The following is a 25764-nucleotide window of genomic DNA, read 5'->3' as shown; positions in this document are numbered from 1 at the left end:
GTGAGCACAGTCACATGTGTCAAACAGGTCTGCGACCCTGCCTCTCACTGTTATCTCTTATCATACAATGTTTCCACTGCAGCCAGGGAATCTGGGAAATGACTGGCAAATGAGCACACTTTACTGTGGTTTGCAAATACCTTACGTGCTGGTGTGACGTCTGCCACTGAACACTGTGGTATCACAATACTGAATATCATAGATTTTATCCTTTAACTCACGGGTGCGTAAAGTAGGGGGCGTGCCCCCCAAGGGTGAGATTCGCTGCAGGGGGCCTGGGATTTACTTTCAGAACTGTGCAGTTTAAGTTAAGTTTGATAATAGGAGAACAAAAAATACTGGGGTTGAAGCCCCAATTAACCAATGCTACAGAGCTTTTTGTAAGGAATCCGCTCCACGGTTTACTGGTTACCTTACCTTGCAGACCGGTGCAGTTCTGGAACAGCTTTCCTGAGGTTTGCTGCAGCCTGGATTCACTCAAAGCAATACACACTCCCTCTGGTATCTACTGCAGCTGTGCAGCCTTTCATTGCAAACTATACTTGCATTCACTCATTAGGGGCAGGACCTTCACACCCCCGCCGGGGATTGGCCCGCTGGCCTTTAAGTATTGCTTGCCCATAATGCTCCTTGCCGAGCATAGTCCTTACTGGATGTCAACTGTTTTGCCACAAGCTCTCGCTTGTTCCCCTTTGCTGATACCAGGTCACGCCCTGCGTCCTTCAGCTTCCTTCAAGCCGTTTGTTCTCCAATGCTGATTCCAGGTTACGTCCTGCATCCTTCAGCTCCCTTCAAGCCGCTTGTTCCCTTATGCTGATACGGAGGTATTCCCTGCGTCCTTCAGCTTCTGTTCCCCTGTGCTGAAGCAGAGGTTTCGTCCCTGCGTCCTTCAGCCTCCTGGATTCCTGCACTAAAGTAGAGGTTCGTCCCTGCGTTCTGCAGTCTCCTGGATTCCTGCACTGAAGCGGAGGTTTCCCTGTATCTACAGCTTCCTGGTTCCTGGGGCCTACTCTTTCCCTAATATAGAGAGGCCGTGTCCTGGTTCCTGCGCTGAAACAGTGGATTCCCTTGCCCGCTCAGGACTTTTGCGTTGTTGCACTGGTGCACCCGTGCAGCAAGACGGTGTGCTATTCTGGTCTGCCTACCATCTCCTGTGACCAGCACCATGGGCCATGGTCGTCGCTCGCGCAAAGGCCAACCCCGCGCTCCTAAGCTGAAGCGGGTCTCTCCTATCTCCTTATTTCCGAACTCCTGCATGGACAATGTTTATCCTGACGTCTCCTGTTCTGACCCTGGCTTGTACAACGACGACGCTGTCTTCTCCAATCCTGATCCTGCGACATATGACTACGAACTGCGCAATCCGGATCAGCCTGCGCGGTCTCAGGTCGGTGCTTTTACAACCCCACCTCAGCCTCGCGGTCCGACCCTGGTTTGTGGCGAGCAGAACCCTGACAGTATGCTCGGCCCTACAAACTCGGACCCCGCTGAGGTGTGGGTTGGTAAGTTTTTTCCTAAAAACCTGTCCCAGCCTGTAGACCAGTCCCAGTTTGAGGATAATTATTTGTGCGATATAATACCTCTGATGGAAGATCCGTTTATGTTGGAGGGCTTGACTCCCTTGCAAAAGAAATGCCGTAATAATCTGGTTTATAAGGCTTACTGCCTCAGATACTTAAAACAGTATCTGGCCCGTCTTTTGGCCATTACTAACATTGCTTGCTCCCCTGATTCCCCTTTAACTGGGGAGGAGCTGTGTCCTGTGGAACTGGTCAACGCCTGTAGTACACTCAATGCCCTGAATTTATCCTTGGACATTCCTATAGTATTCCCGGAACCTTCCGTCATGGTGGCTCTCGCTCACGAGACGCTGCATGTACTTTCCCGTGCATTGGATGATTGCTTGTTAAAACAGGATCGTCTCTTAGCCGCTCACGCCGTCGTTTGGCGGTATCCCTCGGCTACCAGTCCTGTTGCTAAACCAGGGGACGTATCTCTCTCTCCGGGAGATGACCAAACAGAACTATTACCAATATCTCCCAACGTAGCAACTGCCACAGTCCCAAGCTCTGATTGTATGCCCGGGTTCCCTGACACTAATGATATGTCTACATTAACCCCTGCCGATCAGTCCTGTGAGGTCCCCTTGGAGAACACATATGTGTCACTAACTAACACTAAGGTTCTTGTATCAGAGAATAAGTCCCTTGGTTCTCCTATTTCTAGCTTTGAATCCCTCTCTCTAGGTCTTGAGGGTTTTCCAGCTTTAAACTCTGCTAGACAGTCCTGCGCGCTTTCCCCGTCAGAAAAAGAATCCCTAAGTTCTGTTCCCAGGGTTATTTCTGTATTAACCTCTGTGGGGCAGCTCTCTGAGTTTCCTTTGGTAAATCCCTGTTCTCTGGCAGCCACGGTCACGCCCCTAGCTTCAGACGAGAGATTCCTGCGCTCTTCTAATACAGAGAAAAAGTTACCTATGTATTACTCTCAGGCATTGTCTGCATTAACCCCTGTAAATTCTTGCTGCCTCCAAGTTAATGCCTTCGTTGTAGCCTCAGAGAATGAGTCCACAAGTCAGACAGCAGAGGTTGCATTGAGGGATTCCCATAACCGTACGGAGTCTCTAGATATTCTTTGCTATAAATCCCCTGCTTCAGCTCAAGTTTCCACAGTTTCGTCTCCGGAGACTTCGGCTAAAGTTCTGGTTCCTGTTAAATGTATTCAGGAGTCAGGTTTTTCCCTAAGCTTAGTCGCAGAGTTCCTTCTCCCGGGTATTTCACTGAACCAGCCTGTCGCCCACATAGCGGTGATCCCTGCTTCAGCGCATAGTTCCCACATTATGGAGTCTGCAGTAAGTTCTGGTTTCCCAGACATTCCTTACCAAATACCTACTTCAGAGACCAGTACAGTTATGATTAACCCCCATGTACTGTCTGAGTTCTCCTCCTCTTTAAGCTTAGGGTTAAAGGCATACAGTAGTCTGTATGTCTCTCCTGGGGTTCATATTATGTTCCCAGGAATGTTTGCTGACGCACGGTTTTCTCCCAAAAGTGACGCTTTTCCATATAGATTAGTAAAAAGCTTGCACACTCTTTCTCTTTTCGCTGAATTGTGTCTTTCTAGTTTTGAGACTCTGAGAGGTAATGATTCTCCTTCTGATTCTGAAGCTCTTCCTACAAGGAGTATCCTGTCTGGGGGTCCCCCTGATTTCTCTCTCCAGGCTAATTCTCCAGGGATCAGCATATCTGTGGTCACTCCCTTAGTACTGTCTGAGGTCACCATGCATATATTACAAGTCCTGGGGTTTAACTCTGAGCTGTTTAGCTGTCCTGCCTTTGCTGAAACCCAGTCCCTCAGTACTGTGTCTAAATATGCCCCAGCAAACATGGGGTTACTCTGGGAAGAAATTAAAGCTCCTGTCTTAAAGGGTATTTTTTCTCACATGTCCAGCAAATTTAGAATCTCAGTAAGTGTTTCTATGTCACTTATCAATACATCTGATTTTTTCCCTAATCAAACCCAGATACCCTCACTATCGGTTAGGAGTCCTGTGATCAGAGATTTTGCACTAGAAAACACACCAATTCATGTTTTTGTCAGGTTAGGTACCCCTGTGGTTAGGGCCATTGCAGTTTTAGAGAAGACTCTTTGTACTCCTAAGGTGCATGTCATTAAGAGTTTTCATAGTTCATACTTGCTGCTTGTTGATTCTCAGGGTCCTGTCATTGAGGTACAGACTTCAGCTTCTGATGTTAGCTTCCCTCCCACCACTACCCTGGCTCTGCCTTTTTCTCAAGCTACTGATTTGAAGATCCCAAGGACTACTGTATCCCTGATTCACTGACAATATTATCTCCCAATGAAGATTTCCCAGTATTAGAGAGCTCTACTGTTGTTTGCTTCTCTGCTCCTGCTAAACCATGGTTTTGTCCCTCGGAATTTTCGGTTGCCCCTGTTATTTCCTCTCAGTTGGAAATACTCTGTACGTATCCCAAGATTTCGGTCCCTATGCCAGGTTTACTGCTTGCCTTGTCACCTTCCATACCAATACCGGGAGATGCTTCTAACCAGCCTATACCTTTACTAACCATTACTTGGGAGCCTTCTAGAGGAAAAATTCCTCGCAAATTCCAACATGCAGTGGTCAGCCAAGACTTTTTCTGTTACAAAGTTTCTCCTGGTGTATTCGATCAACTATCAGGGCCGCTGATCCTAGATTCAGGTTTCTTTATTAAGGACTGGGCTTTCAGTGGGGGTTCTTCTACCGTTTTTGCTCTGGAACTCTCTGGTTCTTCACAACCCTGGATTTCCAAGACATTTTGCAAGGCAAGCCATGTACCAAGGATGTTTCCTCCATCAATCTTATATCCTAGAACTGTACTCACCAAAGAACTGCTCGTTTACGGAGGCCCTTTCTATCTAAAGAATTTTAGGAACAACTCAATGTCCCCAAGGCCCATGGATGGTCCTGTCTGGCCACAGTTCTCACCGGGGGGTGGGGGTACACTAAGGACTAATCATGAGTCTCTGGAGTACGACTCTAGCCCCAATCCTAGACGGTTCAGCAACAATTCCCGGGCCTCCAACTCTATGAGTGCTCATGTTCGCCCGGAGGTCTCGCGTGAAGGGGGGGGTACTGTAAGGAATCCGCTCCACGGTTTACTGGTTACATTACCTTGCAGACCGGTGCAGTTCTGGAACAGCTTTCCTGAGGTTTGCTGCAGCCTGGATTCACTCAAAGCAATACACACTCCCTCTGGTATCTACTGCAGCTGTGCAGCCTTTCATTGCAAACTATACTTGCATTCACTCATTAGGGGCAGGACCTTCACACCCCCGCCGGGGATTGGCCCGCTGGCCTTTAAGTATTGCTTGCCCATAATGCTCCTTGCCGAGCATAGTCCTTACTGGATGTCAACTGTTTTGCCACAAGCTCTCGCTTGTTCCCCTTTGCTGATACCAGGTCACGCCCTGCGTCCTTCAGCTTCCTTCAAGCCGTTTGTTCTCCAATGCTGATTCCAGGTTACGTCCTGCATCCTTCAGCTCCCTTCAAGCCGCTTGTTCCCTTATGCTGATACGGAGGTATTCCCTGCGTCCTTCAGCTTCTGTTCCCCTGTGCTGAAGCAGAGGTTTCGTCCCTGCGTCCTTCAGCCTCCTGGATTCCTGCACTAAAGTAGAGGTTCGTCCATGCGTTCTGCAGTCTCCTGGATTCCTGCACTGAAGCGGAGGTTTCCCTGTATCTACAGCTTCCTGGTTCCTGGGGCCTACTCTTTCCCTAATATAGAGAGGCCGTGTCCTGGTTCCTGCGCTGAAACAGTGGATTCCCTTGCCCGCTCAGGACTTTTGCGTTGTAGCACTGGTGCACCCGTGCAGCAAGACGGTGTGCTATTCTGGTCTGCCTACCATCTCCTGTGACCAGCACCATGGGCCATGGTCGTCGCTCGCGCAAAGGCCAACCCCGCGCTCCTAAGCTGAAGCGGGTCTCTCCTATCTCCTTATTTCCGAACTCCTGCATGGACAATGTTTATCCTGACGTCTCCTGTTCTGACCCTGGCTTGTACAACGACGACGCTGTCTTCTCCAATCCTGATCCTGCGACATATGACTACGAACTGCGCAATCCGGATCAGCCTGCGCGGTCTCAGGTCGGTGCTTTTACAACCCCACCTCAGCCTCGCGGTCCGACCCTGGTTTGTGGCGAGCAGAACCCTGACACTTTTAACCCACTGTTTTAAATGTTATGAAAATCTTTCTGCTTAAGAGACCAGGTCACGTGGTGTGGTGAATGCATGCTCGAGGCTATGTATATTAACCCCTAGATGGCAAACGTTCTAGCAGTAGCATAGAGAGTTGTAAGGGGGAGTCTTGAAACCCCTCCAGACCTCTCTGTCAGCCTGAGCTATAAAGACCCTGAATGCCTGGGGCAGCTCTCATACAGCAGCAATAAAGTACTCACGTATTTACACGATACACCTGGCTCTGTGTGCTCCTTTGCTGTTTTGGAAAGTAGAACAGGCACCTATACCGACGGGGACAGGCAGACCAGCGGGCACCACGATGCAGGAAGAAAGTTTCTGAGGCCGGACTGTGCTGCATACAAAAACCTTTTTTGAAAAAGCCCAATTGCAGGGGTATGTCTCCCCTCCTCTTTTTAACCATTTTTCAATAAAGGTTTTTGTATGCAGCACAGTCCGGCCTCAGAAACTTTCTTCCTGCATCGTGGTGCCCGCTGGTCTGCCTGTCCCCGTCGGTATAGGTGCCTGTTCTACTTTTCAAGTTTGATAATAGAGTCAATGACATCACACCAATCCTATGGTGCAGCAGGCAAAGAATCAGTACTCGTGTATGAAGGGTCATGGGTTCGATTCTTGCATAGTATGCTAAAAGTGTGTGTGTGTGTGTGTCCCTGTTAGCAATAAAGTTTTGAATGTCATTAAAAAAAAACTAGCTCCGTGGACGCAGCCTGAGGAGAGAGCTGGAGAGAGCTGCAGATGCCGGGTTAATCCTTGTGTGGTGGCCATTGTGCGATCCCGGTTATAACAACAGTCTCATTATGTGGACCCAGAGCATCATGTTATAATGGGGTTCAGAGATATATATATATATAGTCAATAGAGAGTAGTTGGCACTCACACGTGTATGCAGTAAAAGGTTGGTGCATGTCCCTTAGCAGTAGTTAACAGGCAGGGGTGTTCCTCACAGCAGTGGTGCAGCAACGCAGTAGGAACGAGACAGCACTCAGAGGTAATATTCAAAGAAATTGTATTAGAATAGGTAACTGAAGGACTGACTTGAGAAAGGTCCTCCTGTGAGGACCGAAACGTTGGCATTTGTGCCACCTACTCTAATACAATTTCTTTGAATATTACCTCTGAGTACAGGAAAAAACAAGTTGAGGGATTGCTGCTTTAAAGTTTTTAGATTGGACTTGTCTTATTTAGATATATTAACCAAACCACAGAGTGTATGTATAAAGGCAAAAATGCTGACTTTAATACATTAAAAAAAAAATGTGGATGAATTAAAAAAAAAAAAGTTACTTACAGTCATCATCACTCAAATCTGGTTCTTCAATCAATGTGCACTCTATCAACGACAGAACACCACCTGTCTGCACAGATAAAACATAATTACAAATAAATCAGGTGTTTGTGATTTAGTGATAAATGATTCTAAGGTCACTGGGGAAACTGTATCAAGATGATGCAATTTTATTCAAATACATGGAGCAAAAATATCTATCTGCATCAACTAAAACACCAGCTACATGTGTATAATTAGCCATGTTTATGAAAAAGGTAATCTTGTTTCTTAATGCAGATTTATTAGAAGGAGGGATTGACGCCACCAAAATATTCCAGATTTAATTGATGCAAAGAGAACGTAAAACTGCACTGCATATAGATGCAAACTTTGAGACATTATAATATTCTTCCCTTAGCTCCTGCTGTAACCAATCTCCATATCATACATTGGGGAAAGAGGAACAATGTCAAAGCACTTTGATACACTGACACAGTTAAAAGGATACAATCAGTGACAAACATTGTAACAACCTTTGTAAAAAAAAATCTTATGCAGAATGCTGTTAACTGTGCCCCATATTGTGATTGTGAAATGCTGAGTCCCGTTTGGAGAAAAACGCTATGGGAAATAAAGTTATTATTATATCAAGGGCTCCCTCTTCTACACCTGTAATCACATCCTGTGTGAAACATCACCAGCCCAGAACTTCCTAATGAGAGAGGCACGAAACTATCAAAATCTGTCTAGCGGAATTTCCTGAGCTTTCCATTAAGAATCCGTCCCGCGGCGTAAAATCCATAGACGGATTGTTCCAGTTTCAAATTGGGTGGATTAATCAAAAACTGCCATGAGATACAATCCACTGGTGGATTTTAAGAGTCCAATCCGTGGATTGCTGAATTCGTGGATTGGATTGTTAAAATCAATCCGTGGATTGCTGAATTCGTGGATTGGATTGTTAAAATCAATCAGTGGATTGCTGAATTCGTGGATTGGATTGTTAAAATCAATCAGTGGATTGCTGAATTCGTGGATTGGATTGTTAAAATCAATCAGTGGATTGCTGAATTCGTGGATTGGATTGTTAAAATCAATCAGTGGATTGCTGAATTCGTGGATTGGATTGTTAAAATCAATCAGTGGATTGCTGAATTCGTGGATTGGATTGTCGGTGATAAAAAAAAAAATCCTGAAAATACAAATCGCCTTTTTTGAGACTGATTCGCGGAAATCTGTGGACCAAAGAAACCGGCCAATCCAGGGCAGATCCAAATTCACAAAAAAGATTTGCCCATCTCTATTCATAATGTACAACAAACAGACCTAACCAACACATTTAAACATGTTTATGTATACAGTATATACACGTTTTCAGGGTTTCCATAAGGAGTTCAGATCAAGAAGACTGTGTTTCTGTATTTCCATTGCAATTAGTGCACTCTGTCATGATATTTACTAAACCTACCTCTGCAATCCTCCTTTGCAGTAGGAGCAGATGGACTGGACACTTAAGCACGGTTTACCAATTATAATTTTGTTCTACTATAAATCACGTGTTACAAAACAGATTGTAATGTGTCAGGAGCAAATATTGTGGATGACGTAATAATAATCTCCTTTGAAGTGCTGGATCTTCTAGTTCCACATTAATGTTACTAGAGAGCTGCAGAGACCATGTAAAATAAAGTAAATGCCGCCTATAATTCAGTCAGATGATGGGGAAGCTCAGAATAAAGAAATCCTACAGACTCAGGACATTATTTAATGGACAAAGGAATGTGTGTATGTATCTATGTATGTATGTATGTATATATATATATATATATATATATATATATATATATATATATATATATATATATGATCATCACATCACCTTGATAAAGGTCCCGCACGCGGACCGAAACGTTGGAATGATGTCTTGTTAATTTAATACATTATTTTTGACAACATTTTGGAGTGCTGCCTTTGATATTCGTCTACACACGGTATCGTATTGCCTATTTATACCATATAGGATTTGCACCCACCTTATTGACTTTTCTGACGGAGTGCCTATTGTTCTTTATCATATGCTATATATATATATTGTGACAGAAACCAGGGGATGGTAATAAATTCCATATATAGGGCTCCCAGGATACTGAACAGTTTCTATCCTGTCTGGCCTGGGAGTGCAGCCTTATAATACATGCACTCCATCCCACAGTTTTGGGCAAGCGCTGGAACTGAGGGATTTCTGTCACCTGTCATGCTAATTAGAAATCAGGTATGTAAGACTGATTTCCTGTTTGCTCTTGTCTCTTCTCCAGAGCCTGGAAGGCTGCTGAACACAGTGGGGAGAAGCCCCTTCCCCACACAGGTTCAATTGTTCTATTCATTTGGCTAACTCTGCAAAAGTACCTTATTTTGTTGTTGGAAGTGGAAAAGCCACTTCCACCCTGAGTTAGGGAAATCTAAGTTAAGTTATCGCTCAGGTGAGCAGTTTTTGTTTTGATGTGTTTTGTTGTATGCACTGTGGCAGTCTCAGTGCCTGGGACTGAATAAACCAGGCACAGCCTGTTTAAAGGAACAGTACGTGACGCCTCCTCATTTAACCTACCCCAAAAGACCGTGTTCTAACCGTCCCGGACAAGCAGCGGAGCCCCGGAGTAAGCTGTTTGTCACATATGGTGGAGAATGCGGGCAGAACACTAAAAGGTCTGGGGGTTAAAGAACTTTAAAAAAAAAAAAAAAAAAAAAAAAAAGTTTTTTTTCTCTCTCTCCAAACAAGATGGAAGACGTGGTGAGTGCGCTGGTACGCAATGTCGCTGTCCAGAAAGACGCGAATGAAGCCCAGCAACAGGCGAGTGAAACTCAGCGACAGCTGTTAATAGCCCAGCAAGAGACTAATGCAAACCAGCAAGAGACAAACCGCTTGCTGAGAGAGGAGCAACAGCGGTTCGCTCAGGGCTTACAGCAGGAACTCGAGATCCTGAGGGGGACTATCAGTAACCTTCCACTGGCAGTGGCAGCCCCAGTTCCGAAAATGACCAGGGCAAGCCACTACCTTCAGAAGATGGGACCCTCGGATGATGTGGAAGCCTATCTTCTCACGTTTGAACGCACGGCACAGAGAGAGGGATGGCCAGAAGCTGAGTGGGCTGGTCTAATCGCACCCTTCCTAAGCGGCGAACCCCAGAAGGCTTACTTTGATCTAGAGCCAGCCGAAGCTAACGTCTATGCAAAATTGAAGTTCGAGATCCTCGCCCGCCTCGGCGTAACCACGGCTGTTCGCGCCCAAAGGTTTCATGCATGGTCCTTCACGATGGATAAAGCCACCCGAAGCCAGATGTATGACCTCATCCACCTCGCCCGGAAGTGGCTACAACCCGAGATCAACTCAGCAAGCCACATCGTGGAACGGTTGGTCATGGACCAGTTCTTGAGGAAACTTCCCTCTGCCTTACGCCATTGGGTCAGTCGGAGTGACCCCCACAATGCGGATGAGCTTGTGGCCCTCGTAGAAAGGTACAATGCAGCAGGAGAGCACCCGCAACCCCCAGTCGTGGAGCAACCCCACTACCCGAGGTTCCAGGACTCTTCCAGAGACGGTAAAAGGGTACCGGGGTTAAGGGGAGCTGAAGAGCGGCGACCACCTTCACGCAGCACCAGCAACAGTGGTTCGCACACTAAGGGCAATAGCCAACATGGGGAGCCGGGAAAAGGCTCTAAGTGGGACACAGACTATGTACCTAAATGTGTAAATTGTCATGAGAGGGGCCACACAGCAAAAATCTGCCCACTAAATGATGAGCCCATGCAATGCAACAGTGTGGAACCTTATTCGCTGTTGTCCCAATGTATGCGCCCTAGCCCAGAGGACCCCTTGAATAACCATCTGTGGGCATTTGTAAAGGTTAATGGTAGGAGGGTTCGGGCACTTCTGGAGTCTGGGAGCATGGTCACACTAGTGTCCGAATACCTCTTGCCCATTAAGAAGAAACAGGGAAACAGTTCACAAAGAATGGCAATTTGTTGTATACATGGGGATAATCATGAATATTCCACTGTTTTGAAACAGAGTTTGGTTCTTTAGATTTCAAGGTGGGTATTGTACCCAAACTGGCACATGATGTGTTAATAGGGACCGACTTTCCCCATTTTCTAAAAATGTGGTCCCCCGCTCAGAATAGCGCCCAGAGTTCAATAGCGGACCATAACGAAGTATTAGAAGAAATAAATCCTTTCCCGTTTTCAGAAATGGAGGTTGACGAGGGCCCAAATAAGAAGGGGGAAAAGGAGGAGTGCTGTAAAATTCCCTTCCCCATCACTACTTTGGTAGGGAATACCCCAAATCAGGATGTTGATCAGACACTTACCACCCCAGAACCGGATAAGACCCTCGCTGACCTAGAGGTCAGTCCTGGGAGTTTTAAGAAGGCCCAGTGGGAGGACCCCACATTAGAGGTAGCAAGGGGAAATATACGGGACCTGAATAGTACTCTTGGCCAACCAGATAGGTCGCTTGCTTACCCCTACTTCGAGGTAGAGAACGACCTAGTATATCGGGTTGATAAAAGAAAATCAGTTACAACTAAACAATTGTTGGTACCACGGACATTCCGTAATGTAGTGTTACACCTCGCACATAGTCATCCATTGGGGGGACACCTAGGGGTGGAAAAGACAAAAGAAAAGGTTCTCCGAAGCTTCTATTGGCCTGGGGTTCTGGCAGAAATTACTAATTATTGTTCCTCATGCCCAGCATGTCAGATCACCGCCCCGTTCAAGGCGTACCGCAGCCCATTGGTACCCCTTCCCATAATAGAGGTACCATTTGACCGGATTGCTATGGATCTAGTAGGACCCCTAATAAAGTCTGCTAGGGGACATCAGCATATATTGGTAATATTAGATTATGCCACCCGATATCCGGAGGCAGTTCCCCTACGTAGCACCTCTGCCAAAAACATAGCAAAAGAGTTAGTAGTTCTGTTTTCCCGGGTTGGAATTCCTAAAGAGATTCTATCTGACCAGGGAACACCGTTTATGTCCCAAGTAACAAAAGAGTTATGTAAACTCCTAAAAATCAAGCATCTCAGAACCTCAGTCTATCATCCACAAACAGATGGTTTAGTGGAAAGGTTCAATAAAACCTTAAAGAGCATGTTACGGCGGGCGGTCGATAAAGATGGGAAAAACTGGGATTGTTTGTTACCATACCTGTTATTTGCCATTAGGGAAGTTCCCCAATCATCCACAGGCTTCTCCCCGTTTGAACTATTGTATGGCCGACACCCAAGGGGCTTACTGGATATAGCCAAAGAGACTTGGGAACACGAGGTTACCCCTTACAGAAGTGTAATAGAGCATGTTGCCCAAATGCAGGACCGCATTGCTGCAGTCCTACCCATAGTGAGGGAACACATGGAGAAAGCTCAAGAAGCACAGAGGAATACGTATAATAAGGGTGCTAGGGTCAGAATTTTTTTTCCAGGTGATAGGGTACTAGTTCTGGTTCCCACCGTGGAAAGTAAATTCCTTGCTAAATGGCATGGGCCATATGAGGTCTTGGAAAGAGTGGGAGAAGTAAATTATAAGGTAAGACAGCCAGGTAGGAGGAAACCTGAGCAAATTTACCATATAAACCTACTCAAGCCCTGGAAAGATAGAGAAGTCTTGTCAACCCTAGTAACCCCAGGTCCGTCAGAGAGTCAAGAAACTGACCCAGAGGTTAGCATAGCTGAAACCCTGTCCGTTCATCAGAAACAAGAGGTTCAGAATTTAGTGAGCAGAAACAAAGAAATCTTCTCTACACAGCTAGGTAGAACTAGCGTAATTGAACATGACCTAGTCTCTGAACCGGGGGTCCGAGTTAACCTTAAACCGTACCGAATCCCAGAGGCCAAAAGAGAGGCTATAAGTTTAGAGGTTAAAAAAATGCTAAAACTAAGCGTAATTGAGGAATCCCAAAGTGGGTGGAACAGCCCTATAGTCTTAGTCCCAAAGCCAGATGGTACAACAAGGTTTTGTAATGACTACCGGAAACTAAACGCGGTGTCAAAATTTGATACTTACCCTATGCCCAGGGTACATGAACTTGTAGAGAGACTGGGCAAAGCCCGATATCTCACAACCCTAGACCTAACAAAAGGGTACTGGCAGGTTCCCCTCACAGAAAGGGCAAAAGAAAAGACAGCCTTCTCAACCCCAGACGGCCTCTTTCAGTATAGGGTGCTGCCTTTTGGCTTACATGGAGCTCCCGCCACATTCCAAAGAATGATGGATAAAATTTTAAAACCACATGCTCGGTATGCTGCTGCCTACCTGGATGATGTGGTAATCCATAGTGAAGATTGGCAATCCCACCTTCCAAAGGTCCAAGCTGTGCTCGACGCAGTTCGGTCTGCTGGACTAACTGCTAACCCTGCTAAATGCACCATTGGTCTGGAGGAGGCCAAGTATCTGGGGTATTCTATTGGCAGAGGTTTACTCAAACCCCAAACACTCAAAGTGGAGGCGATACAAGGTTGGCCAAGGCCAGTTACAAAAAAACAAGTAAGGACCTTTTTGGGGTTAATTGGGTACTATAGAAGGTTTATTCCCAATTTTGCGACTAAGGCAACCCCACTAACCGACCTCACAAAAGCAAGAGGACCACTTATGGTAAAGTGGTCCCCCGAAACCGAACAGGCCTTTAGAAGCCTGAAAGAAGCTCTCTGTGCCCAACCAGTGTTGGTCACACCTGACTTCTCCAAAGAGTTCGTAGTCCAAACCGACGCATCTGAGGTAGGGCTGGGGGCGGTACTCTCCCAGGAGTCTCAAGGTGAGGAACACCCCATCCTTTATTTAAGTAGGAAACTAAATCCCCAGGAGAAAAATTACTCCATAGTAGAGAAAGAGTGTCTCGCAATAAAGTGGGCTGTAGAGACGCTCAAATACTACCTGTTGGGGAGAAAATTCCGGTTGGTCACAGATCATGCACCCCTTACCTGGATGTGTCAAAACAGGGAAAAGAATGCTAGAGTGACCAGGTGGTTCCTAAGCCTACAACCCTTTAAATTTTCTGTGGAACACAGGTCAGGGCACAAACATGGCAATGCTGACGGGTTGTCAAGGATGCACTCCCTAATATCCATGGTCGCTCATCCCTCAGGGTCTGAGCTGGGGGGGAGGATATGTGACAGAAACCAGGGGATGGTAATAAATTCCATATATAGGGCTCCCAGGATACTGAACAGTTTCTATCCTGTCTGGCCTGGGAGTGCAGCCTTATAATACATGCACTCCATCCCACAGTTTTGGGCAAGCGCTGGAACTGAGGGATTTCTGTCACCTGTCATGCTAATTAGAAATCAGGTATGTAAGACTGATTTCCTGTTTGCTCTTGTCTCTTCTCCAGAGCCTGGAAGGCTGCTGAACACAGTGGGGAGAAGCCCCTTCCCCACACAGGTTCAATTGTTCTATTCATTTGGCTAACTCTGCAAAAGTACCTTATTTTGTTGTTGGAAGTGGAAAAGCCACTTCCACCCTGAGTTAGGGAAATCTAAGTTAAGTTATCGCTCAGGTGAGCAGTTTTTGTTTTGATGTGTTTTGTTGTATGCACTGTGGCAGTCTCAGTGCCTGGGACTGAATAAACCAGGCACAGCCTGTTTAAAGGAACAGTACGTGACGCCTCCTCATTTAACCTACCCCAAAAGACCGTGTTCTAACCGTCCCGGACAAGCAGCGGAGCCCCGGAGTAAGCTGTTTGTCACAATATACACATATATACATATATATATATATATATATGTGTGTTATTTATATAGTGCCAGCACTGTATGCATTGGCTAACAAAATTATAATACAAGGTAAATAAAGTACAAACACTGGGTATAATGCAATAGCTAAATGACAACATATGGCAAAGGGCTTGCCTGCCCCAAAGAGCTAACAATTGTAGTGAGGCATGGATGCGGGAGCTGCAGGAGGCAGCAAGGTGGAAGTCGAAGACTGAGCCACTGATAAAGCCACCTGTGCTGGAGCAGAGATATCCCTTATACGTGGCCTGTTGGTGGGCCTTGAGTACCAGAGTCCCTGTCTCTGGTTGGCACTGGACAGCTGTCACTTACAATTTAAGACCACCATAGGACTTGTGGAGGTTTCCTTTGTCATAAAAAACTAAAAATACTCCAGGCGGGTTCACATATCAACATATCAATCTATACATAATTCTTTACACGAACATCGGTAAGAATCAGAGCACAGCTGTTTTACAGCAATGGGGCCTGCTTATTAAACCGCAAAAACACCTTGCAATATTGCTTAAATGGGTTTCACATTTGCAAACCATGACTACAGTACTTTAGGTTGTGATTTGGTACCAGCTATGCAAATTGGTGTGCTCTGTGCATTTTGCTGCAAAGGAATACATCTCACAAAATTAGGTATTTATGTGCAGTAAGACTGAATTTGACAGGAAAAATATTGCTTTCTCGAGGTAATCTCCCTCTCTTACTGTTTATACTAAAAACTACTTTACCTATTCAACTTGGGGTGACGTTGTTTCAAAGGAGACTACTATTTGCTAAAATAGGCCAATAACATGCAGAAATATGCATGCAAACTTTGCAACTATAACTCTCTTCCTCTCTTCCTCTCTCCTGTCCCTTCCATATTGCACCATATGGCACATTTGATACAGAACGGGCATGCAAATCAGATGTTGTTATAGCAATATTTCTATATAATAGATTATTAATGAATATACATTTTATTTTCAGGTGATTTTGCATGGCAACATTTGCAGTTTATTGAATAGGCTCCATTGTGTTATGCAAAGAACTGAAATGTACAAACAAAATCTGCCTTCTCTAAGTTACTGATTAAGCGTATTCAAACAGTCTCATAAATTGTCTATGTATTGGATGTAACATCTGTGGAGGTGTCTGCATTTCCTGCCATTGCAATAGAAGAATACAAATCTACAAATGTGCCAGCCAAGTCATTATGATTATGAATTACAGACTGGGTTGTGCTAGGTCTATACCATAAGACGTGCAGATGTCGTACAGCTTGTGCAAATCATTTTAAAACCATGGAGAAGAACACCGCTTGCTTACTAAGTTTTACCACCACCCTTGTCCCAGTCTTCCTTATTAGAGTAAGGGGAGGACACTTCCTTTTGTAAAAGTTAAGGAACGTTCTAAGCACACTAATATCACATAATAAGATTAACATCTTTCCAGTTTCAGTGTACCATGTGCAACTAAACTAAATTAAACAAAAAGATCACTAAGATTTTACACAATTAAATAAAATAAATAAAAACAATAAGTAAAACAAATACATACAAATGTCTCACGCACAAATCTACTACATAGATAAAACACTGTAACAGGGTTACTGAAATTGGTTCCTGTTGTTAGTAATTTATCTCTGAAGTCGATGCATTCTAACGTTGCCTAATAACAATTGTCACGATACTAATAATAAACATGTATCATGATAACCATATTTATTGTGAAAACGATCTTTTCAATAGGAAAAAATACATGCCTAAAAATGTCAGTATGCAGTGGCGGCTAACTGTGATGACATCATTAATATATGACAGAGGGAATTAACCAAAATGAAGTATTACTGCATTAGAGTAGGTCAATGTACCAATGTGATAGCAATAATCGCAATCATGAAAAAATAAGTCGATATTGATTTGTAACAATAAACTACTTTCAGTCACCATGGGAGTCACAAACAGTGTAGGGAAGTTAGTGACATGCAGTTTAGCACACGGCAGCTTCATAGAAGGCCAATCTGCCGATGTAAAAGGGATCCCAGCACCCATCCAATCATTACTCTCACCAGAGGTAACGGGGAAGCGGTGCACTGCTAGCCTGTCAGTGAAAATGGAACGCAATCTTTAGAAAACTAATTTAATCAAATCGGAAAAAACACATACAACCAATCCAACCTCTGAAGCGTTTTGTACCATGCAGAGTACTTTGTCAAAGAGTAAATGGCAATACTCCTCAGTGATCCTTATGTAGGCACTTCCGGTAACTAATTGAAATAGATCAACATAGTTGAGCCACATAGTGCACTCCTGTTGCTGAAGGAGCGGCTCAGTGAGTAAAGACACTGACTGGCACTGAGTTTGAAGGGCAAACCTGGTTCAATTCCTGTTGTCGGCCCGTTGTGACCTTGGGCAAGTCACTTTTTCTCCCTGTGCCCCAGGCACCACAAACATAGATTGTAAGTTCCACGGGGCAGGAGCTGTGCCTGCAAAATGTCTCTGTAAAGCACTATGTAAAACTAGCAGTGCTATACAAGAAGAAATTATTATTATTACAATTAGTTACCGGAAGTGCCTACATAAGGATCACTGAGGAGTATAGCCATTTACTCTTTGACAAAGTACTCTGTGTGGTAAGAAACGCGTCAGTTTGGATTGGTTCTATGTGTTTTTTTCCGATTTGATTAAATTCGTTTTCTAAAGATTGCGTTCCGTTTTCACTGACAGGCTAGAAGTGCACCGCTTCCCAATAATCACCCCCCACCCCGTTACCTCTGGTGAGAGTAATGATTGGATGGGTGCTGGGATCCCTTTTACATCGGCAGATTGGTCTTCTATGAAGCTGCCGTGTGTTAAACTGTATGTCACTAACTTCCCTACACTGTTTGTGACTCCCATGGTGACTGAAAGTAGTTTAATGTTACAAAAAAATGTCAATATCGACTTATTTTTTCATGATTGTGATTATTGCTATCACATTGGTACATTGACCTACTCTAATGAAGTAATACTTCATTTCGGTTAGTTCCCTCTGTCAGATATTAATGATGTCATCACAGTTAGCCGCCACTGCATACTGACATTTTTAGGCATGCATGGTGTCTGACAATTTAGACAATGTTAGCTTGTCGTAACCCTCCACATGCCCTATTACCTAGCCACTACATCTTGAGGACCGGCACACAGTGACCCCAATATGTCGTAGCTACATCACACCCTTTTGCTCATTTTCTAGTGGAGATCGCGTTCCCCAGAGGAGTCGTGGCACACTAGTGCAGGGGCCCCTCCAGCACTCAAAGGCTGAGTACCCAGCAGTGCTGCAGTACAAAGACTGCAAAGAGAACATTCTATCTTCTTGGTTTGGCATATTGGACAAAAAAAAGTTAGCTTTCACTTGTTTTTGTGGATGATAAAAAAAGGACCTTTACATAAATATAGGACAGTTTATCACAAAACATTGTGTAAAAAAAATCCTCAGAGATAAGGCATTATTTAAAACAAATAGTTTGAATTGTTTTCTTGTACCCCAGAATAAAGATATGGGATGCTGTCCTAGCTGGCATTACAATAATTTAATGATGTGTTGGTGAAAACTGCACATTTACACATACTGTACAATGACTCCTTACAGTACATTCCACAAAATGAGTGTTTGCACTGCGGTTAGAGTGTCACAATAATTCTGTTGAGAAATACAAAATGAGCTACACTGAATCTTATGTATCATACAGTTAATATTTAATTCATAACCATCACCCTTTTGTAGCCCAACGTGCATATGTGCAAACATGTTAATCAACAAAAAATGCTTCACTTGGATAACTGGTTAAAATCATATGAGCCTCTTACCTTCAGTAAATGCAGTTTTCCTCCTGAACTTCTTGTGCATATCAAAAAGTGCTTTGTAAATAAAAAGCATTGTCTTTCTCCTTCTCTTTTCAAAGACAATGGCCCCAGGCGAACCTTACTGAGCTTCCCTCTCTCTACTGAAGGCACCTGAATAAGGGTACCTGGCAAAATAAATATGTATTTGAGAACAAATGTAATAAAAGACTTTGTATATTGACATACGGGTATATACTGCATATCAATTCAGGGTTCCTGAACAGTTGTGCCCAAATATCCCGCTTATTCCATTTGTTAAAGGCGCAGTCCCTATTTTTTTATGGAGCCCTCATATTCTACAGGTCAAGAATCTTTGGGGACCCCCCCCTCCTCCCAGTTCCCCAGATACTTTCCAATGCAGTTACCGGGTTTAAATCTCCCTCGGGGGGAAACAACATTTCTGCCAAAATTAGGACCAATAGGAAGCTGCAACATCTTTGGTTGTGGCTTCCTATTGGGTGGTGCTTTAAAAACCAAGAAATACCGATAACAGTAAGTATGTGAAGAATGGTGGGGGGAGTTGGAAGGAGTCCCCACAGCTGAACATAGTGTGGTTCCAATCCTGCAAAACGCAAAATGGAGATTAATTAGGGTGGATTACTCCTTTAAGGAAACAACTAGGTGATGTGTCAAGCTTAAGTCTAGTGCTGTATCGTTCAAAAGGCCCTAAAAGAATAATTTAGAAAATATCTGCCATCGCATCAATTTTTGAAGCTACTTTCTATTGCTATAGCACATTGGGAACGTTGTCAAAATGTCCTGGTTTGGGCCGGGAGGTGAAGAGCATGGCTGCCCGGCTGCATCAACACTGCAGCTTCCGGACAGCAGATGTCGCTGCAGAGCCCTCCATAGCCACTCCTCCCTAGATCTCCCATCTCCAATCATTGTGTGTGTGTGTGTGTATATTTATAATTGTAGCGGGGTACCCCCTGGCTACTAAATCTACCCAATGGGCTGGCAGTAAACCCTGGTGTTCACAGGTTTGCCAGTAGTTATCATGGGTTTTTCCCCCCGTCATCCTTGGTGCTGCGCTTGAGTGACAGCAGGGGGTGGCATATCCTGTTGAGGCTGGGCCAACAGGATGCCCGCCCTCTGGCTGTACTTAAGTGTAGGACTGCCCTAAAGTTAGTGGCGGTTGTCCTTCCCCATGAGGAAGGCAGGTCACGACTGGGATCCTGAGATTGGGGCCTTCCCATGTGCTCTTCGCTCCAGGGAGGAGTAGAGTGACTATACCTCTGCCTCCGCTAGGGAGGTGGGGAACAGCTAGGATGGCTCCGGGTGCCCTAGGCCCATAGTGACTGTCCAGGGACTATCTCCGGTGATACCTGAGAGCTGATATTTGAGACTGTGATCCGGCAGGTGACTGCTGATTACCTGTACCTTACTGCACTAAGAGTAGTAATAAACCCGTTCCTGTTTTGCAATATACCTTCTGCCTGGTGTGTGATCTAACTTGGGGGAGAGTTACGATTCTACCGTGGGAGATCCCCTCCATATCCCTGGAGCCTACGGCAGTTGGAGGCACTGCACTGCTAAGTATTACATGGGGTATGGACCCCAGAAGCCTGTTCCTGAAGTCCCAAAGTTACCGCGGACGAATCGGCCCTTTTGTTACCAGCCGGTATGCACCACACACACCCTGTAATGGCCCCGATCTGCGATTTTGGGGGGGGGGGGGGGGGGGGGAGGGAAACACCGTTATATAATGCATATGTGTGTTCTATTCATTATGTGCATGCATATGTTGTATATTTAGATTTTGTAAATGTTAAATATAAATGTGTATTTGTATATGGTGTGAGTGTGTTACACTAATGTTGCATGTTTGGTATGTGTGTATATGGTGTGTCTGTGTGTGTACAAGGAGCATGCACGAGGTGTATGTATGTAAGTGAGGCATGCACGAGGTGTCTGTGTGTAAATGGGGCATGCACGAGGTGTCTGTGTGTAAATGGGGCATGCACGAGGTGTCTGTGTGTAAATGGGGCATGCACGAGGTGTCTGTGTGTAAATGGGGCATGCACGAGGTGTCTGTGTGTAAATGGGTCATGCACGAGGTGTCTGTGTGTAAATGGGGCATGCACGAGGTGTCTGTGTGTAAATGGGGCATGCACAAGGTGTCTGTGTGTACAAGGAGCATGCACGAGGTGTCTGTGTGTAAATGGGGCATGCACGAGGTGTCTGTGTGTAAATGGGGCATGCACGAGGTGTCTGTGTGTAAATGGGTCATGCACAAGGTGTCTGTGTGTAAATGGGGCATGCATGAGGTGTCTGTGTGTAAATGGGGCATGCACAAGGTGTCTGTGTGTAAATGGGGCATGCATGAGGTGTCTGTGTGTAAATGGGGCATGCACGAGGTGTCTGTGTGTAAATGGGCATGCACGAGGTGTCTGTGTGTAAATGGGGAATGCATCAGGTGTCTGTGTGTAAATGGGGAATGCATCAGGTGTCTATACTGTATATGGGGTGGGGGAGGGGATAGGGGTGGGTGCATGCGTGCCTGTGTGCAAACAATGTAGATTTCATGTTTATACATGTGGCAGATTACTTTTTTTTTTATTAATCTGCCCCTCAGGTAAAAATAAAGTTGACACCCCTGCCTTAGAGGAACTGAAGCAGCAAAGAAATCTGCATTTGCCCAAAACAGCTAATGCCAGCTGAAATAAGCCTGTATTTGTTAGAAAATCATTACCACCTCATTAAATTGACATTTTCACTAACATTAAAACAATACAGTACTTAAACAATACCCATTCCCAAAATTGCAGCAATACAGAAGCCTGCATATGCATGCAATGAATCCATTCAGTTTGCCCTAAAGAGACGATAGCACAGAACAGACAAGTGCATTATTTTCATGTCTTTATGCATTTACTGTTAGAAAGGGATGAAAATGTGGAAATACTAAGATCTTATTTAGGGTTATTAAGTAACTACAGCGATCCAGTGCCAAAGTGTGGAGTTCCTTCTTGGCTATATGTCTAAAGGAACCATGGCCTATCAAGTTGTACTGATAATACTTGTGAACTTGTCCTTTTCCATGACCTCCCTTAATCTACTAAGCCTTTTGACTATAGATAGAGATTTTTTCCCATGAATCAGCTATGTACAGTACCTTTTTTATTTATTGTTATAGATTAAATTAACGGGATTGCTGCAGAGAAATAAATAAAGCTATAAAAGGGGGGTTTGGGTGGCTTTGCTCCTTTTAGGAAATTAATTGCCATTCTATAATGTTCTACTCACCATCATGAGTAAATATTCGTACTTTATGTAACAGACTTACCTTGGCGTACAAAAGTCTGGCTAGTATCTAGTAATATATCGCAACCTTCTACTATCATTCTCTCTATAGAAAGGTTTTTGCGAATGTTCTCTGTGTCACTCACTTCATCATGCATTACCCTGTAAAATGAAAATAAGAAGCAAAACTCAGCAGCTACAATGTATCCTTATACAACATTATCTATTGTTACAATTTACAGCTCAAACTGCTGGGAACATTTGCAACAAATTATCCCAAACAGGAAAGAGTTGTATATATCTTGCACTGCTTGGGAGGTGGGCTAAGACCTGCTATAGAAATCAAAAGATGCTTAGGAGCAATCCCACAAGGCAAATTAAAAAAAAAAATTGTTGTTTAATACAGAATAGATCCAGGGTTCTCAAGCTGGACCCCATTAACTTCGGCTCCGGGAACCCCCTACTTCCGGAGATACTTGCATGTGAAGTAGGTGCCGGTAGCTGATCTGGCTCAGCAAGCAGGGACTTTAGATTTGAAGCTCCCATCTCACATGGACCAATAGGAAGCCGCCCCGATGATGTCACAGCTTCCTATTGGCCCTCAGGGACAGAGATATCTGAACAGCGGACATATTGTAAACCCGGCTTGCCGAGGAGAGCGGCTACCGGCACCTAATTAATAGGTAAGTATCTCCAGAAGCAAGGAGTCTCCAGAGCTGAATTTAATGGGGTTCAACTCCAGAGCCCCCCTGCTTCAATCATATATATAAATTGCCCCCTAAAATCACCCCTTGGAATGCCTCTTTGAAACTCATTAAAATGCATTAACAGTTGAATAAAAACAGAAAACAAAAAAGTGACTATTTAATACTATAGAACTGATTTATTAAAAAAAAAACATACGATTTCCCGTTTTGCTGCTGTAACTTCCTGAGATATGCAATATGATATCAATACATCAAAGATGATCCAGACATTGCACAGGTCAGGCAAACACAGCAATAGGTTAGACATATTTTGTTGGTATGTGACTGTTATATACTCCCAAGTATCCAAATATTAATGTTCCTGGTGACATTCAAAAAATAAACAAATCTCACAAACAGTTAAATATATGTTTGTAACTGGCATGATGTAGACAACAGATTTTATTTGTTTGCTATTTTGTAATCCATGGAGGTTACCTTGTACATTAAAAAAATATGTGTTTTTTTCTGTCAATAATACAAAAAGTCTGTATCCTTAACCTGTTCTTGCTCTTAAATTCTTTAAAACAAAATGCTGCATAAATTTTGAAAAATAATTAACATCACTAGCTAGTTTCTATTTCTCATTTCAAAGGATGAGTTATTTATTTACATAGTGTGGCCAAAAAATAAACACAATAGACTGCTACATGCAGTATTTTAACAAATAATTTAAAAGCATGAACGGGTTAATGATAGCGATGCAGACTTTAATGCAGCATTAATATGTTAAAAGGAGGCACATTGGCATTTTGTTTTATTGCTGTTTGAAAATAAGATCACTCTCCAGAGCTCGTGTGCATATTTTGAAGTAATTAATATATTTGTTGAGAGACTAACAACAAATGGTACATCATGTGTGTTGATGTACCCACCATGGTGTACGTGCTTGATATTTGGACTTGTTCTTTACAATTTCTCCATCACATTCTATATGTATCCTTACTTGTCACAGAGGCCAGGAAGGCAATCCAGAGCAATGCGTTATAGGTCCCCTGGCAGTGGAAGGGTCATACAGTATGTCGTTCTGGATGGGCAATCTTCTGCTGTCTAGCAGAACTGAAGATAGACAAGTAGCACACTCAAAGGAACTCACTAATGCTTCGGTCTCCTATGGACAAGATAAGGTTTATTTTACATGACTGCAACACAAAGCTCAACGTTCAGGAGCTAGTGATTTCTTCATCAGGACATATGAAGAGGAGAGCAGTAGCTCCCGAAAGGTTGTGCTTTGTGTTCCCATCACTACTGCATGTTAAAATAAACCTCATCTTGCCAGAATGGGGCTGAAGCATTAATAAATTCATTTGAGTGTGTGACTTGTCTGTTCTTTAACATATGCGAGTAATACTGGAGAACATCTGTTTCAGTCAGTCGACACCTCTGTATGACCCAGGATTCACCAAGCTGCAATGTGCGGTATTGCACATTGATTCAGCAGTAACTGGCAGTTCTCGCGGGATCGGGGTGCAATACTCTGCATCGCGGTTAGATGCAGCCCGGTCTAAGTGCACAGAAACTGTTACCACTTATGTAAGTGTGTGTGACAGGGTGAATAAACGTCACCAACCCTATGCCTGGCAGACTTATGTGTAATGCAGCAGTGAGGAGGTTAATTTTCAGCTGAGTTGATTAGTCTGATCCCAGCTGCCTGATCAAGGTGTTTTAAAAAAACCCAGGCTGTACACATATGCAGGCTGGCTGGTCAAGAGATAGGACTGAAACGCTGAAGTAGATTACTGCTATAAGGTCTGTTTTCAAGATACATGTTTGATGAACTGTCTGGATTTTTGTATGCTGAAAAGAAGCTGTTTTGTTTTTGTATGCTGAAAAGAAGCTGTTTTGTTTTTGTATGCTGAAAAGAAGCTGTTTTGTTTTTGTATGCTGAAAAGAAGCTGTTTTGTTTTTGTGTGCTGTATTTTTTAAGGCTCAATAAATTATCCTTATCAAGAAACCCCGCGTGTGGTTACATGTACCCTGCAACATATGGTGTCAGAAGTGCCGGGATGTTAAGAGGGCCCTGCAGTTGAAGGGACACACAAAAAAAAAATGGAAGAATTTTTAAAAGAGTTTCTGTATGAGCAGACCAAACAGCAGGACTGTTAATGCAGGAGCAGGCCCAACTTTAGGCAGAGAGAGATGAAAGACTATTGCAGCAGCAAACCCAGCTCCTGACCCAGCAGCAGGCAGCACAGGATGAGCGGATGGCCAGGCTGCTGACCCAATTCCAGGGGTCTGCAAGTCTAGAACTTGCGAATAAACCCCCGGTCCTCCTAAGGAAAATGGCTCCGAACGAGGATCCAGAGGCTTTTCTATTGACATTTGAAAGGGTTGCCGAAGCTCAGGGCTGGTCGGCAGATCGCTGGGCAACTGCTTTGGCCCCGCTCCTCATAGGAGAAGCTCAGGCCTCATTTCAGGGCCTCCCAGCAGATCAGGCAATGGACTACCAACAAGTAAAAGCCGCCATACTGGATCGCTTAGGTCTGACCCCAGAGACCTACCGGCATCAGTTCCGGAACCTGAAGTACACCGCTAAGATGAGACCCCGGGTCCTCGCTCAGCGGTTATTGGACTTGTGTATTCGCTGGATACAACCCGAGGAGCGCACTAAGGAGACAATTCTTGAGCAAGTTGTTTTGGAACAATTAATACAGATAATACCCCCTTCCGCACGCTCATGGGTAAAACGCCATGCTGCTGGAACCCTAGCTTTGGTGATCCGACTCGTTGAGAACTTCCTAGGGGCCAAGGATCAGGCGAGTGCCCTGGACCCGACGGATCCAACTTCACCGGCACTTCGACCAACGAGGGATATCGGACCAATGGGGAAACTACGGCCCCTCCATACGCAACCGCCAAGTGCCACGAAAGGAGCAGTCCTTCCAACAAGGAAGAAGGCAAAACGCCGGGCACCGCCGAGACCCTCATCCCCTTCCTGATGTCGGCTCGTCGCCAAATGAGAGGAACTTCCGAGGACGTCACCCACAGGACCCATCAGATGCCTGGTCTCCAGTATCTGGTCCAGTGGAGCGCTATTCGTGGCACCCTCCTGTGAGGGAACCCGCTCCATGTTCCGCCTGCGGAGAACAAGGCCACCGACATGTGGAC

At 44.5% G+C, this 25764-nt stretch overlaps 1 protein-coding gene across 5 annotated transcripts in view; it reads right to left on the bottom strand.

The window, feature by feature from the left end:
• RASGRF2 (Ras protein specific guanine nucleotide releasing factor 2) overlaps window positions 1-25764 on the bottom strand; it is a 331487-nt gene that overhangs the window by 138220 nt on the left and 167503 nt on the right. For all 5 annotated transcript variants that reach the window (XM_075592338.1, XM_075592348.1, XM_075592358.1 and 2 more), the window contains exons 9-11: window positions 21954-22072; window positions 18632-18792; window positions 7042-7108 (exon numbers count right to left, since the gene is read on the bottom strand). In XM_075592338.1, the coding sequence (XP_075448453.1) occupies window positions 7042-7108; window positions 18632-18792; window positions 21954-22072 (347 nt within the window). The remainder of the gene's footprint in view (window positions 1-7041; window positions 7109-18631; window positions 18793-21953; window positions 22073-25764) is intronic.

The sequence above is a fragment of the Ascaphus truei genome, chromosome 1 (genome assembly GCF_040206685.1).
Source record: "Ascaphus truei isolate aAscTru1 chromosome 1, aAscTru1.hap1, whole genome shotgun sequence".
In the NCBI taxonomy this organism is placed as follows: domain Eukaryota; kingdom Metazoa; phylum Chordata; class Amphibia; order Anura; family Ascaphidae; genus Ascaphus; species Ascaphus truei.
The sequence above is the reverse complement of the archived record's forward strand: the minus strand, read 5'-3'. Positions and strand labels throughout refer to the sequence as shown.